Source organism: Lutra lutra, chromosome 2 (genome assembly GCF_902655055.1).
Source record: "Lutra lutra chromosome 2, mLutLut1.2, whole genome shotgun sequence".
Classification (NCBI taxonomy): domain Eukaryota; kingdom Metazoa; phylum Chordata; class Mammalia; order Carnivora; family Mustelidae; genus Lutra; species Lutra lutra.
The window spans coordinates 71,063,971-71,085,413 of NC_062279.1; the positions used below are offsets into that span (position 1 = coordinate 71,063,971).

The window sequence follows — 21,443 nt, forward strand, 5'->3', positions numbered from 1 at the left end:
TTACAGTATTTTAAAACTCTAATTCTTGTGATTTATTTCTATTTGAATCACAAATGGAAGGCCAAGTAAACAAGTTACAACATTACTTATTATGTTATTTATTGTAGAAGCAATCTATATATTTGCTTTGGAAATGTAGTTATCAGTAAGACTGCTATTTGAGGGTCACCTGGGTGGCTCAGTGGGTTAAAACCTCTGCCTTCGGCTCAGGTCATGATCCCAGGGTCCTGGGATCAAGCCCCACATCGGGCTCTCTGCTCGGCAGGGAGCCTGCTTCCTCCTCTCTCTCTGCCTGCTTCTCTGCCTACTTGTAATCTCTGTCTGTCAAATAAATAAATAATATCATTAAAAAAAAGACTGCTGTTTGAAATGGATACTTTTCTAAATTCAAAGTATTATGGATCCTCCTATTTTTCTTTATGGCTTCCTTTAATTTTTCTGGGTCATGTGTAGTTTCACTGTTTCTTGATTGTCCTATGCTTGTCCACCCTCACCCCCAATTTTCTGTATTACCTCCTTAAATAAAATTATCATTTAGGATAGGTGGTTGGTGAAATTTCTGACTTCTTGAATGTTTGGTGATACTCTCTTTCTGCCCTCTTAATGGATTGAATGACTAGATATGGAGTTCTAAGTTCAAAATATTTTCCCCTGGGAACTTTGCAAATATTGCTTTCTTTTACCAAAACATCCAGTGATGCTCCTTGTTTTAGTCAGTTCTGTGTGTCACGTGCTATATTCATCAATTTGTATACATCAGGTCATACATTTTATTAGCTAGAAAACACAAACGGAGGAAAGTAACATTATTGTCTGTCTCAGTTTCATAGATAAGTAGACTGATATAGGGAAAGTAAATAACTTGTCTAATATTATAAAACTATAGTATGTGTCAGAACTAGGATTAAAACCTAGGCATTCTGCCAATAATGCTTATGCCTTTAACCACTTTACTTATGGACTCTCTGACTTACATTTCTTCATAGCATATCACCATCTTTCTCTTTGCTCTTGGAGCTCTGCAATTTAAAGTTGCTATTTCTAAGTGTGTGTTTCTCTTTTGTCATTATTTCTTCTTAGTACTTGGAAGAACTTTTCAGTCTAAAAATGTGTACTTTAACTGTGGTTCCATATTATTGTATGACTTTAAAGTTATATCTTTGGTTATTTTTATCTGCACTCCATTTAGAATCTTAGTTTTCTCCATCTGGTATTACTATGGGATGATCTTAAAACTTTTAAATCTATCCTTTGTGTTTCTTGGTATTTTTTCTATTTTTCATCTCCTTGTTTTTTTCTTCTGTCTTCTGAATTTCCTGGGGGTGCCTCAGTTGGTTAAGTGTCTGACTTCAGCTTATATCATGATCTCAGGGTCCTGGGATGGAGCCCCACATTGGACTCCCCACTGAGAGGGGAGTTTGCTTATCCCTCTCCCTCTGCCCCTCCTACCACTAGTGCTCTCTACGTCTCTAAATAAATAAATAAATCTTTAAAAAATTTCCTGGATTTTATATTTCCGGCTTAAGATATCAACATGTCGGGGCGCCTGGGTGGCTCAGTGGGTTAAAGCCTCTGCCTTCAGCTCAGGTCATGATCCCAGGGTCCTGGGATCAAGCCCCACATTGGGCTCTCTGCTCAGTGGGGAGCCTGCTTCCTCCTCTCTCTGACTGTCTCTCTGCCTGCTTGTAATCTCTGTCTGTCAAATAAATAAATAAAATCTTTAAAAAAAAGATATCAACATGTCTATTTTATTGTTCTGCACATGATTTTTTCCTGAAATTATATTTAAAATTTTTATAAGCATTTATGAACATTTAAATTTTTATGAGCATTTTTTAAAGGTTTTTATTTATTTATCTGACAGAGAGAGAGATCACAAATAGGCAGAGAGGCAGGCAGAGAGAGAGTGGGAAGCAGGCTCCCTGCTCAGCAGAGAGCCCAATGCAGGGCTTGCTCCTAGTACCCCGAGATCATGATCTGAGATGAGGCAGAGGCTTAACCCACTGAGTCACGCAGGTGCCCCAAGCACTTTTTTTTTCTGTAGCAGTTTGTTATTATTGCATTAGATAATATTGTAATTATTGGAAAGCTAATTTGAACTATTCTGTCCTTGAATCATGTTTATTCATCTGGCTTATTCTTAATAACCCCCAAAGTCTAATGATTCTAGTTTTTAAATTTACACATATTTAATGGTTATTATGATGAGTAATTGGCTTTATTTTCCCTAATGTGCCTCTCCCTTAAATAAGAAAGAACTGCACATAGTGATATAAATTCTGTGTAAATGTTAAGTGGGGCATGAATTCAGAGTGAAATTTCATAAGGAGTTTCCTGTAGGCTGTGTGACAGGAGAGTAGGCAGTCAGGCTGTGGAGCCCCTTAACTGTCAAATTGAGAAAGGTTTTATTCTGCTACGATGGCTCTTGTTGAAAACTTGTATAGTGTCCAACATGTCCAACATGTCTCATCAGTGATTATTGTTATTTGGTTTTTCTGACAGAATGCTCAAGTTCATTCTCTTCTGCCTCTTTGACAGTTCGTTCTCAGGTACCTTTGCAGATGCTTCCTCTTCTCTCTTGGCATTTATTATGTATTAGTGATCTACATAACTGGATTTTTAGTCCTTTTTTCTTCCATGATACTGTGTCTCTTTGTCCAAGCAAGCTTATCTACGTCAATGGACTTGTTTGCAATAATATTAAAATTACTCACATATTCAGGTCTAGCCCAGACCTTGTGTTTGACCTCTAGACCTATATATACATTTCATTTTTTTATTTTTATTTTTTTAAGATTTTACTTATTTATTTGATAGAGAGAGAACATAAGCAGGGGGAGTGGGAGAGGGAGAAGCAGGCCTCCTGCTGAGCAGGGAGCCCAATGAGGGGCTCGATCCCATGACCCTGGGGTCATGACCTGAGTCAAAGGCACATGCCCAATGACTGAGTCACTCAGGCACCCCACCTATATATATATTTTAAAGTTTTTATTTATTTATTATGCCAGAGAGGGAGAGAGAGAGAAGAGGGGAGAGCACAAGCAGGGGGAACAGCAGGCAGAGGGAGAAGCATGTTCCCTGCTTAGCAAAGATCCCGATGTGGGACTTGATCCCAGGACCCTGGGATCATGAACTGAGTCAAAGGCAGATGCTTAACCGACTGAGCCACCCAGGTGTTCCATAAACCTGTATATTTAATAACTCTTGTTACCTATCCTATAATAGGTCTTGAAATCAAGTCAAACTCAGACTTGCCACAAATTTGAATTCATGATCTTTCCCTGAAATGTGGGCTTGTTCCAAGGTTTCCTGCCATGGGAATGTCCTAGTCCTTCATCCTGCTGCATCAGGCAGAATCCTAAGAATCATCCTTGACAGCCCTCAATCTCCCCTCTTCTCCATCCATATCAGATCCATTACCAAATTATGGCAAACTTATCTTCTAAATATTTAATATCTATAAGTGCCCAAACTACCAACAAACTGTATTACATCAAATTATGATCATTACCCTTCTAAACAATGGTTTTTCTCTCTGCTCCAGTAACAGGAAATTTGTTCCTATCCTATCTCTTCTCTCTATATTACTATATATTACTATAGCCAGAGTAATCTTTCAAAATGTAAAGCCATCATAACACTACCTGCTTAAAATCCATCAGTGGATTTTAAGATGAAAACATGACCTCAAAGGCTCTGCATGCTCTTCTGTTTCTGGAACCCTGTAGCACAGCTAGCTTTTCCATCACCCTCTCCATTTCCAGCCTTGCTGGCTTCTATTTTGGATCTAGTACCACCCACGTTCCTTCATGCTCTAAGACTTTTGTACATGGTGTTTGGATATGCCCTCTGCCTGGAATGCTACTCTTCCCTACTCATTTGTTTAATTAATTCTTGGTTCATTTTTCAAAAATCAGCTCAAGCATTACTTAGGGAAGCTTCCTCTATTCTCTTTGACTTTGTCACATTTGTAATTTTCCACTGTTTATGTAATTATCCATTAATATTCATCTTTCCTGATGGACTTTAAGCTCCATGAGAACTGACAGCATGTTGTCTTTTGTTCATTTTTGTATTCTCACTGCCTGATGTTTTGCTTAACATACAGTAGTTATTCAATACTATTTGTTGATGGAATAAATGAATTTCTAATTTTTCTTCTTTCTTTGCAGGTCTGTCATTTTCATTAATAACTGCTGCTTAGAGGTACCAAAGTAAAGGATATTTGCTATATTTAATATTTTCCATTTCCAGTTCAAGGCCCAGGTAGCAGCAACAATGGGTAATTTTCAATTGAAAGTTTTTATAAATTATAAAATAATGATTCTTTAAGCTATACAGATTTATTTTTTTTACGGATTTAATAGAATTAAAATAACTGTTATTTCTTTTTCAAATAATAAGCAATCTTTTTTTATAGGCTTAGAAGAACACATGATGTTTTTAGAGAGAATGTCACAGCTAATTTTGAGTGCAGTACCAAAAGCTGAGTGAGTATTATAAGAAATAAAGAGATGTACAATTTGACATATTTCCTATTGTCTATTTGACATTAAAGTAATGTCTGTCTAAAAAAAGTAATGCCTGGTTCCATCAAGTGGCAGAGGAGTAGAGGACTCCATTTCAACCAGCCCCCTGAATTTAGCTAGAAATCTACCAGGACACTCTGAATACCACATGAATTCAGCCTGAGATTTAAGATTATACACATCTGGATCTCTATGGGGGCAGAGGCTCATGTTAAGAGGTACAAAAGACATAGTTGGGATTGCATAGACAGGTACTGGAGGATAAACAGAAGGGGGAGGGAGCTACCAGAAGCCAGCCATTAGAAAGTAATACCCCAAAGCAAAAGTGCCCTGCACTTGGGGACCAGCGATAACTTGGAGACTGGTGGCTATGAGAGGGAAGGGACTAATAACAGTATTCAAACAGAACAAAGGGGCTTAAGGGATAATTGCTGGGACTGGTTGGCCACAGGGGCGTACCTAAGCTCATGGTCCTGGGACTGGCTGCAGCGGCTGCCCACCCGTGCCTAAGAGGACCCAGCTTGGATTGGAGGCCACAGTCCCAGGAGCAGCAGTCACCAGGGCTGGGCTTGCCTGGACAAGTATTGCTCACAGTTTTGGTCCACAGAGGTGTAGAGACAAGTGGGGGCCTCAGTCGACAATTGGGAGGGTTGCTGGGGATGCGCATTGCCTGTGGGAGGCTGTGGTATTCAGTGGTGCTTCTAGAGGGGGAGTCTGTGTTGTGGAAGATTCAGAGAGGAACAGACTGTGTGGCTTCTCTCTGAGGCCAAAGTCAGGGTGTGGACAGTTTACTTTGCTCTGACCCACAAAAAGGTACAAAAAACTGCCAGAGAACAAAAGCCTCCAGATTTAAAAAAGCCTGAAAAACAGATTTCCATGGAGCCCAGCCCCTTGATAGTGGGCAGGGCAACTCTGCCCAAACGGGATTGACTGAAAAACAATGCAGCAGGCCCCTCCCCCAGAAGACAAGCTGAAAGAATAAGAGGACAACCACCACAGGGTCCCCATAAAACTGTAAAACCTGGACACCAGGGTAAAGCAGTATATCAAACTCCTGGTATTGTCCCACAGCCTGTATATTGCTTAGATACAATTTTTTTCTCTCTCTTTCTTTTTAATTCTTTCTAATGATTCTTGGTGTTTTTTGTTGTTGTTGTTTTGTTTTGTTTTAACCTTCTTATCATTTCAACTACATGTTTAATACAACATATTCCATAGTAAAACTTAAACTTTTTCATGCATATGCTTTTTTCTTTTTCTTTTTCAAATATATATAGATATAAGCTTCACTGTAGTCCTTTTCTCCCCTATTCAATACCATATATATATATATATATATATATATATATATATATATATACCGTGTGTGTGTGTGTGTGTGTGTGTGTGTGTGTGTGTGTGTATGCCAGTTTTAATTTCCCTGTATTTCTGGGAAGTAGAGTTCTCTAACAGAGAACTCAAAATACACCAGGAAGAACTGAAATACCTTTCCTAGCCCACACTTTCCTAATCCCTAACAGAGGGATTATAACCACCTTCCCCTCACTCCCATTGTTTTATTTTGGGTGCCTTTTCTCTTTCTTTCTTTCTTCCTTTCTTTTTCGGTTGGTCTTTGTTTTTGTACTTTATAAATCTTACTCTTGGGGCTCATTTTGGCTGTTTTTTGTTTGTTTGTTTGTTTCTTTTTGGTGGTGACTAATAGCTCTGAACCTTCCCAGGAAGCACCTTGCCTAGATAGTGGTTGATATTTTTGGCTGTACACCCCCTCAACCACAACTCAACAGAATGACTAGGAGGAGGAACTCCCAACAAAGAAAAGACCCAGAGACAATGGCCTCTCCCACAGATCTAATGGATATGGATCTAAGCAAGTTGTCAGAACTAGATTTCAGGGTAGCCTATGAAGCCTATGTAATCAGGCTGGAGAAAACTACCAAGACTGAAACAGGAAGGAATCAACAACATGAATAGACTCATAACCAGTAACAAGATTGAAGCAGTGATTAAAAAAAAACCTCCCCAGGGGCGCCTGGGTGGCTCAGTGGGTTAAGCCCCTGCCTTCGGCTCAGGTCATGATCCCAGGTCCTGGGTTCGAGCCCCATGTCGGGCTTTCTGCTCAGCGGGGAACCTGCTTCCTCCTCTCTCTCTGCCTGCCTCTCTGCTTACTTGTGATTTCTCTCTGTCAAATAAATAAAAATCTTAACCCCCCCCCCCAAAAAAAAAAAAATAAGAGTCCAGGGCCTGATGGATTCCCTGGGGAATTCTACCAAACTTTCAAAGAAGAAATAACACCTATTCTCCTGAAAGTGTTTCAAAAAATAGAAACAGACGGAAAACTTCCAGACTATTTCTATAAAGCCAGCATTACCTTGATCCCCAAACCAGGCAAAGACCCTATCAAAAAGCAGAATTCCAAACCAATATCCCTGATGAATGTGGACACCAAAATTCTCGACAAGATCTTAGCTAATAGGATCCAACAGTATTTTAAAAGGATTATCTGTCATGACTAGGTGGGATTTATCCCTGAAATGCAAGGTTTGTTCAACATCCGCAAATCAATCAAAGTGACAGAACATATAAAGAAGAGATAAGAACCACATTGTCCTCTCAATTGATGCAGAAAAAGCATTTGACAAAATACAGCATCTGTTCCTGATTAAAACTCTTCAGAGTACAGAGATAGAAGAAACATTCCTCAACTTCATAAAATCCATCTATGAAAACCCACAGTGAGTATCTTTCTCAATGGGGAAAAGCTGAGAGCCTTTCCACTGAGATCAGGAACACAAGGATGCCCACTCTCACCACTTTGTTCAACATAGTACTAGAAGTCTTAGCAACAACAATCAGACAACAAAAAGAAATAAAAGGTATTCAAATTGACAAAGAAGTCAGTCTCTCTCTCTTCGCAGATGACATGATACTCTATGGAAAACCCCAAAGACTCCACCCCCAAATTACTAGAACTCATACAGCAATTCAGTAATGTGGCAGAATACAAAATCTAGTGCATAGAAATCAGTTACCTTCTTATACGCTAGCAAAGTAACTGTGGAAAGAGAAGTCAGAGAATCATTTCCATTTACAATAGCACCCAAAACCATAAGATACCTGGAATAAACCTAACCGAAGAGGCAAAGGGTCTATACTCTAGGAACTATAAAACAGTCATGAAAGAAATTGAAGAAGACACAAAAAGATGGAGAAACATTGCATGCTCATGGATCAAAAGAATAAAAATTGTTAAAATGTTTGTGCTGCCCAGAGCAATCTATACTTTCAATGCCATCCTGATCAAAATACCAATGGCATTTTTCAAAGTGCTGGAACAAACTATCCTAAAATTTGTATGGAACCAGAAAAGACCCCAGGTTGCCAAAGAAATGTTGAAAAAGAAAAATACAGCTGGGGCCATCACATTGCCTGATTTCAAGCTATATATTCACAGCTATATTACAAAATAGCATGGTACTGAAAAAAACAAAACAAAACAAAAACAAACCAGACACATAGACCAATGGAACAAAATAGAGAGCCCAGATATGGACTCTCAACTCTATGGTCAACTAATCTTCAACAAAGCAGGAAAAAATATTCAATGGAAAAAAGACAGTCTCTTCAATAAATGGTGCTGGGAAAATTGGACAGCTATATACAGAAGAATGAAACCCGACCAATCTCTTACACCATACACAAAGATAAACTCAAAACGGATTAAAGATGTGAGACAGGAATCCGTCAGAGTCCTAGAGGAGAACATAGGCAGGAATCTCTTCTACAGCAGTCACAGCAACTCCTTTCAAAACACATCTCCAAAGGCAAAGGGAAACAAAAGCAAATATGAACTTTTGGGACTTCATCAATATAAAAATCTTCTGCACAGCAAAGGAAACAGTCAACAAATCAAAGAGATAACCCCAAGAATGGGAGAAGGTATTTACAAATGACATATTAGACAAAGGGCTGATATCCAAGATCTATAAAGAACTTCTCAAACTCAACATCCAAAAAGCAAATAATCAAGTCAAAAAATGGGTAGAAGATATGAATAGACACTTCTCCTAAGAAGAACTACAAATGGCTAACAGACATATGAAAAAGTGTCTGTTAAATGAAACACAAAAAAGTTCATTATCATTAGCCATCAGGGAGATTTAAATCAAAACCACATTGAGATACTATCTTATGCCAGTTAGAACGGCAAAAATTGATAAGGCAAGAAAGGACAAATGTTGGAGAAATTGTGGAGAAAGGGGAACCCCCTTACACTGTTGGTCGGAATGCAAGTTGGTGCAGCCACTTTGGAAAACAGTGTGGAGATTCCTCAAAAAATTAAAAATTGAACAACCCTATGACCCAGCAATTACACTACTGGGTATTTACCCCAAAGACACAGATGTAGTGAAAAGAAGGGCCATATGCACCCCAATGTTCATAGCAGCAATATCCACAATAGCCAAACTGTGGAAAGAGCTGCGATGCCCTTCAACAGATGAATGGATAAAGATGATGTGGTTCATACACACAATGGAATATTACTCAGCTATCAGAAATGATGAATACCCAACTTTTGCATCAAAATGGATGGGACTAGAGATTATGCTAAGTGAAATAAGTCAAGCAGAGAAAGTCAGTTATCATATGGCTTCACTTGTGGAACATAATAACATGGAGGACATTAGGAGAAGGAAGGGAAAAATGAACGGGGAGAAATTGGAGTGGGAGATGAACCATGAAAGACTATGGAACCTGGGAAAAAATCTGAGGGTTTTAGAAGGGAGGGGAGTGGGGGAATGGGTGAGTCTGGTGATGGGTATTAAGGAGGGCACGCATTGCTTGGAGTGCTGGGTGTTATATGCAAACAATGAATCATGGAACACCACATCAAAAACTAATGATGTACTGTATAGTAACTAACATAGCATAATAAAAAAGTAATGCATATCTATCTCAATATATCTGTCATAGTATATTTTAAATATAATTATATATATACATATTTATATGATTAATAGAACTTTGAGAGCTTTTTGATGCTGAATGGACACAGTTTTCTCTTGCTTTATTTGTGCACAACTGTCAATGAACCCATTGTTATATAAAGAAATAAGGTTGATTAAGTGGGAAGCATTTAATACCAGTCTATATGCAGAATAGAGGTGTTAAATTCTGATTCCAATCCAGATTTTGATACGTGATCTTACATAATTTGCTCTTATCTCTTTGAGCCTCAGTTTCTGTATCTATAGAATGATAATGATCCTGTCTTTTCCCTATGAAGGATAGTCATGCATATGGATATATTTGAAAAGTCTTAGCATACAGCCTGACATAAAATAATTACTCCACAAATCACTTGCTGATAATAATGATAATGGATAATAATAACAATGCTAATGCCTTTTTCGGGCTTTATTTAGTCAATATGTAATTTTTGTTTTAACTTTTTTCATTTCAGATATTCCAGTTTATTCAATGATTTTGTTGAATCTGAATTTTTTCTGATTGATGGAGATTCATTACTTACTACATACATATGTGAGAAATCATTAAAACCGGGGCAGGAGCTCCACTTCTTTTATCTGGTTGAATACTATCTTATGGATCTTGCCAATAAAGGAGGACAATTTGCCATAGTTTTCTTCAAGGTAATGTGACAGTAGAGTTCTTTACTATGATTTAAGAGCTAAAACTAAAATTCCTTACTATTTTGTAATTTTCCCCCTTATTACAAAGTTAAATATATCTAAAACAATTCAGAAAAGTTAAAGGGAACAACAGAAAAAAATACTTAAAATCTCAGTATTCAGAAATTACCATATTTAAGATTATATTTTAGTGATGCTTGGGTGACTCAGTCGGTTAAGTGACTGGCTGAGGTCATGATCCTAGGGTCCTGGGATTGAGGCCTGAGTCTGGCCCCTTGCTCTTCAGGGAGCCTGCTTCTCTCTCTGCCTGTTCTTCCTGTCATTCCCTCTGCTTGTACACACTCTCTCTCTTTCTGTCAAATAAATAAATAAATCTTTTTAAAAAAAGAGTACATTTTATTCTCAGTAATTAAATTTCATGTAAAGACACACAGGATCATGAAGGAGGATGAGCTATCCTCTCAACCAAAACTCAGTTGATCTCTGGATTCTACTTTTCCAACTCTGAAAACTGCGTCTGTCTTCAGAACTCAGCAATTTATTTGACCCTTGAAAATGTCAAACTCTTTAATACTGCTTTGCTTATTATTTGCCCTATAATGAATACTTCTGAGGGAATATATTTGATCTTCCTTTTCCAATTATGAATATAATTAGTAAAATATTAAGAGTTTCAAATACAGGTAGGTATAACCACTACCACCCCTTCCTTATTCTGTCCCTAAAGGTAACCACTGTGTTTCTCTTAAGGATTTTGGAGTATGTCTGTTCAGTCACTTTGCAATCTACATTATTGCTAGATTTTTAAACATTGCTGACTTCTTGCAAGCAATGTTTTAAATAAAGAGCCAGGATTCTAGTCTAATGTTGACAGTCTGGTTAACTGTACTAATTCTGATCTGTTGAGAAAAAACTCTGCTGCTTCAGGAAGATCATTCTAAATTGGAAAAGTCCTCTCAAAGTGGTTCACCTTGGCTTCCTGTTCTGCATAATTTATATCCACCATTTGCTTTTGCATGTTTTTCTGTCCTTTTTCTTTCTGAAGTGACATTGGAGAGAAAAAGAATCAGAACACAAAGGGAAAGTAGGATAAACCTTGACTATTATGTGCCTGCTTAAAGGGGACATATGTATTTAAGTCCAAGTTGTGATTTATGGCTTGTATTTGAGAAATGACTGTCAAGGCTTAAGGTTCTATTCCATGACTAAAGCTGAACAAAACAAAACTAATGGAACACATTCCTTTAGTGACTTTAATGATATATATAAACCAATTAAATGATAATTTCAAAAGAATATACTTTATCCCATCCCCACAGGATGCTGAGTATGCATATTTCAACTTTCCAGAACTTCTTCCATTGAGAACTGCTTTAATTCTTCATCTTCAGCATAATACCACCATTGATGTTCGAACAAAATTTTCTGGATGCCTGTCACAGGAGTGGGAGGCTTTCTTGGAAGACACTTACCCATATTACCTAATAGTTGCAGATGAAGGCCTGAACCATCTACAAACATACCTTTTCAACTTTTTAATTACTCAGTCTTGGGCGATGAAGGTCAACGTTGTGCTTTCCTCAGGGCAAAAATCTGATATTCTTCGACTTTATGCATATCTTATGCCAAGCATGCAGAAAAACCAAAAATTTTTCAAAGAGGTAACCGATACCTAAAGACAAATTTCTTCTAGAATTTTATAAAATTTAATGACTCCAGTCATTAAACTCTTTCCAACTCTAGTTGCCTACTGTGAGTAGGAACAGCCCTGGGATTGATTTTTATATTGGGAAGAGGTACTATAATCACTTGAACTCCTTTTATTCTAGTGGAGCAGTTTCTGAATCTGAGTTTGAGGGGTGCCTTAACAAACATGCTTCCCAATCTCTCCTTAAGAAGTTTTTTTTAAGTGTTAAATTTTATCTTTAGTATAATAATGTATTTCCTTGTTTATTGAAAACTCATTTTAAAGAGGTTATTTCATTTATCTCTTTACGGATGTTATGTGCTCAAAATAAAAATGTGGTGTATGTTGATAGTGCTTGTTGCTGGATGATAGGTACCTGGGGGAAGATTATGCTATTCCTTATTTATGTGTGTGTGTGTGAAATTTTTCATAATAAAATACAGTGTATTAAGTGGGCACACTCTTTGAGATATTGGAAATGTTCTAAAATTAAATTGTAATGGTGGCTGCACAACTGTAACTTCACTAAAAGCCATTGAATTGTCCCCTTAAAAAGTGAGTGAATTTTATATTATGTTAATTATACTTTTCATAGAGTTGTTAAAAATGCACTAAATTCCCAGACAAAAATTAATTCAGCAAAAACAAAATTGTGCTGCTTGGCAGGCTTTAAAAGAATTGATGATCTGTAATTACATTAGTGTATTTTTTTTAAACTGGGAAATACATTTTAACGATTGTATCTTCAGTATATGATTATCTGTAGTTGGAAAGTGATTATATACTTTATTTATGACAATTTATCTGACTTGCCTTCCTTTTACAGAATAAAAAGAAGATTGAGAGTGCTTATAAAACCCTGATTAAACAATTGGAAGAGTATAGAATTTCAGCACTAGAATCTCTTTTTGGAAAATTAAAATGGAAAAATATGATGAAAGAGGTACTGAAACCTTAAAAAAAACCCTTTTTATTTGAGTTAATTTTTTGATTATGAAAAAGTTGCAGAAATAGTACTGATTTCCCATAGACTTTTCACCCAGATTCCCCTAATATTAGCATCTGATGTGACCATGGTACATTTTTCAAAACTAGGAAATGAACATCAGCATAATACTATTAACTAAGCTTCACACATTATTTGAGTTTCACTTACTTTTCCACAAATGTTCTTTTTCTGTTCCAGGATTCTGTCCAGCATCCCACATCCATTTATTTTTTACTCTCTAGTCTCATTCAATCTGTAGTAGTTTCCTTGTCTTCTGTGCTTTTGATGTTTTTGAAAGGTATTGATCAGTTATTTATTTTTTTACTATTCCTCAATTTGGGTTTGTCTGTGGTGTTTCTAATGACTGGGATGAAGTTATATATTTTTGGCAAGAATGCCAATGAGTTGGTATTGTGGACAATAATACGTCAAAGGGTTCATGATATTGATATGTCTTAACACTGATTAAGCTGGTGCCTTCTAGCCTTCTCCACCGTAAAGTTGCTATCTTTCCTGACTATGTAAATCCTGTTTTTTCTCAGACTTTTGCTAATTAATTTTAGAACCCATCAATGGATCTTGTCTGCAACAATTATTGCTAGGTATGTTTGCCCAATAGGTATTTTGTATTTCACTCTTTCCTTCTACTTTTCTTACTTAGAATTCTGTAAGGGAAAGCTCCTATATCTCTGCTCTTTACTTGTTTATTTACTTATATCAGCATAGACTAGTGGACATTTTACACTATGGATCAAAGTCCAATATTACAATAGTTTTGGTGCCCAAATAATTCTAGATTTGAACATTAGAGACTCCTTCAAGTTTGCACCTATGTTCTTTTGCATGCCCCACCCCCCTTCCCATCTTTTTCTCTTCTAAAACCACTTTATTGAGGTTTGATGACATATGACATACCTTGTGGTGATGGTTACATGGCTGTATATTTATCTTCAAATTCATCAGGCCCCATCTTTTTGAGCACTGTTTTACTTTTTGAAACCACAACTCTTAATTTCTCTGCTTCAACCTTGAAATCAACCACTTCTCCAAGGAGTTCTGGTTGCTTTTGTGGAAAACTATTTAGAAGCCATGATCTGGGAAATATGTTTGTTCATTTCTTTTTTATTTTTAAATTTATTTATTTGACACAGAGCACAAACAGGGGAAGCATCAGAGGGAGAGGGAGAGGGAGAAGCAGGCTCCTCACTGAGCAGGGAGCCTGATGTGGTGCTTGATCCCAGAACTCTGGGATCATGACCTGAGCCGAAGGCAGATGCTTAACTGACTGAGTCATCCAGGTGCCCCTGTTTGTTCATTTCTACTGGGGTATCATTGCAATGAGGATTTTTCAGCAGACACAGCTAGGAAATATATGTATATATGCTAAGCCATGCATCTACACCTGTCTGTTTTTTTTTTTTTAAGATTTTATTTATTCATTTGACAGATAGCGATCATAAGTAGGCAGAGAAGCAGGCAGAGAGAGAGGAGAAAGCAGGCTTCCCGCTGAGCAGAGAGCCCGATGCGGGGCTCGATCCCAGGACCCTGGGATCATGACCCGAGCCAAAGGCCTTAACCCACTGAGCCACCCTGGCGCCCCCACCTGTCTGTTTTTTAATCTATCATCTATCGTAAATATCACATATTTATACCAGTAACTTCTACTTTAATCCAACTTCCTATGCTTCATTTTACCCTTCCCCTTTCCTTATTTGTAATTTTTCTTCAATTTATGAGAAATTTAGCTCTCATTATGCACTATATGTATATAAAGTTGTTTTAGGATTGCTAACCATATCTTGTGAGAAACATATTTACTAAATGGTTACAGGATTTATGTGCAGTTCTTTTTATCTTTAGTCATAGAATACATAAAATACTGCTTTCCAAAGTTATTTAGGTTAGTTCTTTTCTTGCAGGCCCCATTCAGTTTGGTTGTTATTCATTACTAATACAGTTAGGTTCATTGGATAGTGTTTGTTTTTCACTTTGGGTCCCTGCCACCCATTTACAGTTTGTTTTTAATTATCTGTTTATTTTGGAGGGTATGTGAAAGGTGTAAGAAGCATACTTATGATTCTAAGAATCAGAGATATAAAAAAAGATAGGTTCAAAGAAGCGATACTTTGTTCTTATCCCTGCTGCTCTGATCCCATTCTCCTCTACAGTTACCCCTTTCCTAAATACTTTTCGTAAGTGATTTGTCTCTTTAGTTTCAGGTTTATCTTTCTTGTATTATTATTGTTATTATTTTTTGTACAAAAAAGCAGATGTGTGTATTTTCTTATATCTTCTTTCTTAAATAAAGGATCATATATATAGATATTTTTCAGTACCTTTCTTTTTATACTTAACAGCATATTTAGCAATCATTTTAAAACAATTTATAGATATCTTCTTCATTATGTTATATAGCTGCATAGCACTCCCTCATGTGGATGTACTGTAATTTGTTTAACCAGTTTTCTATTATGCAATTTATACTTGCTTTTAACATTTTGCAATTATAATCAATGCTGTAATAAATAATCATTTGTAACATATGCAATTTTTTTATTATTGGAGGTATAGCTTCAGAGTAGATTTTAAAAATGGAATCAATGAGTCAAAAGATAGAGATGAACCATGAGAGACTGGACTCTGAGAAACAAACTGAGGGTTTTGGAGGGGAGGGGTGTGGGGGCTTAGGTGAGCCTGATGGTGGGTATTAAAGAGGGCACGTATTGCATGGAGCACTGGGTGTGGTGCAAAAAAGAATGAATCTTGGAACACTGAAAAAATAAAATTAAATAGAAAAAAATAGGATGATAAATATATATAAAGTTAAGGTATTATCATCACTTAATAATGTTATGCTGCTGGGGCATCTGGGTGGCTCAGTGGTTTAAGCCTCTGCCTTTGGCTTGGGCATGATCCTAGGGTCCTGAAATCGAGCCCTGCATCGGGCTCTCTGCTCAGCCAGAGCCTGCTTCCCCCTCTTTCTCTGCCTGCCTCTCTGCCTACTTATGATCTCTCTTTCTGTGTCAAACAAATAAATAAAAATCTTTTAAAAAAATTAAAAAAAATGTTATGCTGTAAACTGTTTCTTTGTTAAAAGGATTTGAAATTGTTGAGTTTTATGGAGACAATGAAAGTATTTTGAGAGTTGTAAATCTCTCTGCAAAGTAATATGACTAAGAATAATAAATAATAATAAACATAAAAAAGATAAATGTATATGTTGCTTACTTAGGTTTTGTTAATTTTCATTCTAGAAGGATTATATCTTTTTTTATCTTTCAATTTTAAGTCTTCTCTCTATATTACAGATATTAGCACTTTGTGATATATATTATGAATATTTTCTTCCAACTTGTCAGTTGGTTTTTACTTTGTTTATGATTTTTTGTTGTGTACATTTTTAAAATTTTTAATGTCAAATTTATTAATTTTTTTGTTGTGTTGTTGCCTCTAGACTTTGAGTCATAGTCAGAAAGACTTGCCCTACATACATACATGAAAGAGGATTTGCCTGTGGTTTCTTCCTATACTTAAAATTTTTAAAAACTTAGATTCCTAATCTATTTGTAATTCATTCTTATAGATAGTGTCAGGTATAGATATAATTTTTATTTTTTCAAAGGGATGCTCAGTAACATTTATTAGAAAGTCCATTTTTATCTCAGTGATTTCAGATGCAACATTTATTAAATTTCTATATGTTTTTGGAAATAAATCTGGACTTTCCACTCTGTTCCTCTGGTTTATTTACAAATTTTATACTCTTTTGATTAGAAAGACTTAATAGTATTTTTAATACTATTTCTATATAAATGTAGACTATTTATATAATATATAAACTATATATACTATAATATCTTATAATATTTTATATATTACAGTATATATAGATTTTTATATATTTATTATATATATAAATATATAAAATATTATATATTTTTAATACTATTATAAATACTAATGTATTTATAATACATTAAAAATGTATGGCGGGCTCTGGGGAGGGCGGGCTCCTCCGGCAGTGCCCTGTCGGCGCCCGGCACTGACCTATTTGGGATAGGTGGGCCCCTGGAGGGGCCCCGGGCACACAGGGAAGCAGAAAACCAAACATTTCACTGGGAAAGGACACACTCCCTGGCCTCGGGAGGAGCACAGTGAGTTCTTCACAGAGCCACGCCGTCGCAGTGCGTTCTGACCATTCTCTCTCCATGTTTGTAAATCTGTAATATACCATTCTCTGTGGCCTGTTTTTCCTGGAAGAAGAAGAAGAAAAAAAAACGGTTTGGGAGGCCATCTTTTTTTTATACTTAAAAGTAGCCTTAAGAACAATAATAAAGTGCTCTTAAAAACAAAAACAAAATTATATTATTATATTATATTATATATATTATATATTATATAAATATATAATATTTATATATACTAATACTAATATATAATAGTATATTTAATACTATTTAATACTACCTGCAATACATTTTTAATGTATTGTTTAGCTGGGTTTTCCAGGTATAGTTCTTCTCTTACATTCATTTTGCATTTTTATTTTGCTATCTGAACTTTTGTTATCAACTTGTCTAAGTTAAAAAAAATCTTGTTATTTTTGTTGGAGTATATTGAACTTATAAGTTAAACTGGAGAGAATTGGCATTTTTATAATGTTGACTTATTTCATGCAAGAAGAAGGGGTGTTTTTACGTTTGTTCAAATCTATTTTTGTGAGTCAAAAAATTTTCTCTTATATGTTTTGTATATTTCTTTTTAAATTTTCTTCCTAAGCATTAAATGTTTTGCTGTTATTAAGTAAATTTTGCTCTTATTCCAAGATTTTATCTACTATTGTGTTCTTTGATCCTTTGTTGTTTATACATATGAAGTCTATTGATTTTTGTGTCAATTCTATGTGCTGATGTCTCATTGGTATTTTAATTTTTTAATTAATTATTCTTTGGGGTCATCCACATATACTATCATATAATCTGTGAACAGTGATAGTATTAAATCTTCTTTATCCATTCCTATGCCTGAAATTACCTTTTCTTGTTTAGGTGCTTTAGGTAACAAACTTGGTACAGTAGTGGATAGTAGCAGATATAGTGAGCATTTTTGCCTTTTTCCTAATTTTAGTGGGAATGTCTCTAGTGTTTTGGCATATATGTGTATTCATTCTGATGTTAAGATTGTATCCCTCAACTTGGATTTTTTAACTGTTTTTATCATGAATGTGTATTGAAAGTATAGATACAATTATGATTTTTAAATATTAGCTTTATTAATATGGTATTTTGATATAATAGATTTTTAAATATTGAAGCAAATCTATTCCTGGAATACATCCCATTTGATCATGTATTATTCTCTTGATGTGGTGTGGGTTCTGGTTGCTAATATTTTGTTTAGAATTTTTACATCAGTATGCGTGAGTGATGCTTTTCTATAGTTTTCTTTCTGTGCACTATAATTATTTGGTTGTGTATCAGTGTCATTGATGCTTCATAAAAAAAGATTAGAATATTTTCTTTTTCTTTTAAGTATTCCAAAATAATTTATGGATCACTGGGATTATGTGGTTTTTGAAGATTAAAATAGAATTTCTCTATAAAGCCATATGGAACTGGTGATTTTTTGTGGGGCAGTTTCTTAATTTTCTCTATTTGTCCTATAGAAATTGGTTTATTTAAGCTTAGTAACTCCAGTGGGATCAATTTTTATAATTAATCCTTATAATGAAGTTATCCATTTATTTACATTTCAAATTTATTTGCATAGAAGTTTACAAAGTAGGGCATATGACTTTGTAAAAATTGTTTCTATTTTTTTTAAAAGATTTTATTTATTTATTTGACAGAAAGAGATCACAAGTAGGCAGAGAGGCAGGCAGAGAGAGAGGAACAGAAGCAGGCCTCCTGCTGAGCAGAGAGCCCGATGCGGGGCTCGATCCCAGGACCCTGAGATCATGACCTGAGCCGAAGGCAGTGGCTTAACCCACTGAGCCACCCAGGCGCCCCAAAAATTGTTTCTATTTTAGTAGTTATTTTTCTTTACATTTTTATTCTGCTCATTTTTTATTTCTCCTATTTATTGATCAAATTTGCTGGTGGATTGTCTGTTTTTTAGTTTTTAAAAAAATCCCTGGAATTCTGATTTATTAATTAGATATATCTACCAATTTTCTCTTCTTAATTTTGCTAACTTTTATCTTTATTTTTCACCTCTTTTACTTCCCTTTAGTCCAGTTTGTTTTTCTTTTTTAGATTTTCTTTTTGGAGCTGAGAATTAAACTCATTTTTTTATTCTTTAATATTTATTGTTAAATATGTTTAATACAATGAATTTTGTTTTGGTCACTTCCTTAAATTTATCCCATAAATTATGATATGTAGTGTTTTTATTATCATTTTTATAAATTGTATTTGTATTTCCTTTTCACTTATGAGTAGCTTTATAAAAAATGTTTTTAGGCTTTAGATTGAAGGGTCTTTGTGCCTTTTTAAAAGAAACTAAATTCTACCTTTATTATATTTTGATCAGAGAGCTGTTTGTAGTGTTTCTACACTATGGAAGTTACTGATGTTTTCTTTTTGACTTAACATATGACCAATTTTTATGGATGTGCTGGGGGCACTTAAGAGGAATACATATTCTGTATCACCAGAGTTTAATTCATAGGATCTACACTATTGATTATTCTTTTAAGTCATCTTATTTTTTGTCTACTTGATTTCTCTTGTAATGAAAGTAGTGTATTAAATTCTGTTATTAATAATATGTTTATAAACATAGCTCCTTTAATCTCCTGTAATTTTTGTATCATAAAGTCAGTTATGACATTATATGTTGCATAATTATTCATATAAGATGAATCATTCATAAAGGTTCTGTCGCCATTATGGATGGCTTATAGAATAAAAGAGTGCTTTTCTTTTTCACATTTAATGCCCCTTTCTTTCTTTCTTTCTTCTTTCTTTTTTTTTTTAACATTTAGTGCTTTTGAACTTGAATTCTCCCTATACTGCTGTAAAAATTGCTAGCCTCTCTTCTCTCCTCCCCCACCATTTGCCTGGTATACTTTTATCCAACCCTTTATTTTTAGTCCTTCTGAGTCACTTTATTTAAGTTGTGTTTCTTGCACACCACATGTATTTGAGTCATTGAAAATTCTTCACATATTTTATTTTTACTTGATGCATAATATTTCCCTAATGCTAAACACCTAAATTATCTGAGAATTGATTTCTAAAAATAATTCTATATGAACATCTTGGTGCATAAATCTTGGTGCACAGTTTGTGTTATTTACCTAGCCTGGATACCTAGAACTTGAATAGACAGTCACAATGTATCAATATATTTAATAGTAATCATATGTGTTGCTAAATATACCTATCTCTAGCAAAGCATAAAAGAAATGACACATCACTTGATTTCCAGTGCTGTTATCATTAGAATATTCTAATATTTATTAATTTGTAAATAAAAATATGCTATTTAATTGTTCACATATTACTAGAGAGTTCAAATATTTTTTCTATTTTGTTAATATTTATATTTCTTCTGTGAATTATCTGCTCATGTCTTATTAAAGGCCAAGATGTTTTATTATTGATTTATAATAATTTACAATAATTTACAGCTCTTTACATAGTTACATTTTAATTTTACTAAAACATGTGTCTTCCCATCTTAAAATTTTATCATTTTTAACAGAAATTTTATAGTTTTATGTAGTCATACCTATCTTTGTATGATTTCTTCTAGTGAGATTACTTATGAATAAAAATATTTTTAAAATATCCTGACATTTACAGTTTTCTTTTGTCACAGGCACGTGAAACTATTTCTCAGCTTAAGCAACTCTGGCCAGAAGGATCTGACATTCGACGTGTTCTTTGTGTTACTTCATGCTCATTGTCTTTGAGAATGTACCATCACTTTTTAGAAAACAGAAAGAAGACTACATCTGATGAGAAAACTAACATCCAAGAGGTGTGATTGTTGTAGCTTTACTGGGAAACACCATTGCTTTCCACTTTTGAAATTTTACTGATTTTCATCTACCTTTTCTTCCATTTGGTACTTTATTTATTTCCCCAACTTATATAAATTTCTCCCCAAAGATGGAAAACCTGGAATTTGCTTATCAGAAATATTTATGATGCTGTTATATGATTTAGTGTTTTACTATACAGACGTTTCCCCCAGTACACATTTAGTCAAATTTATCCAATCATCTAGAAGAAGGGGTAATAAGAAAGGAAATTAGCTCTTGATGAGAGCTTACATTATAATGTTCTGTGTTCTTTATATGCCTTGTGTCTTATATTCTCACAACAGCATTTTAAGGGAGGTATTTATTCGCATTTCACATATGGAAACACCTGAGTTTCAGAAAGTCCAGGTAACATTTTTTTTTAATTGTGTTATGTTAGTCTCCATACAGTACATCATTACTTTTTGATGTAGTGTTCCAAGATTCATTGTTTATGTATAACACCCAGTGCAATACAGCACTCCATGCAATATATGCCCTCCTTAATACCCATCACCAGGGTCACTCATCCAACCCCCCGCCCCCTAAAACCCTCAGT

At 35.1% G+C, this 21,443-nt stretch overlaps 1 protein-coding gene across 2 annotated transcripts in view; it reads left to right on the forward strand.

Moving 5' to 3' along the window:
• The window catches only part of DDX60 (DExD/H-box helicase 60), a 119,486-nt gene that overhangs the window by 2,282 nt on the left and 95,761 nt on the right, over positions 1-21,443 (forward strand). For both annotated transcript variants that reach the window (XM_047717724.1, XM_047717723.1), the window contains exons 2-7: positions 4,173-4,282; positions 4,421-4,490; positions 9,991-10,180; positions 11,500-11,841; positions 12,694-12,810; positions 20,680-20,841. In XM_047717724.1, the coding sequence (XP_047573680.1) occupies positions 4,279-4,282; positions 4,421-4,490; positions 9,991-10,180; positions 11,500-11,841; positions 12,694-12,810; positions 20,680-20,841 (885 nt within the window). In that variant the 5' untranslated portion in view covers positions 4,173-4,278. The remainder of the gene's footprint in view (positions 1-4,172; positions 4,283-4,420; positions 4,491-9,990; positions 10,181-11,499; positions 11,842-12,693; positions 12,811-20,679; positions 20,842-21,443) is intronic.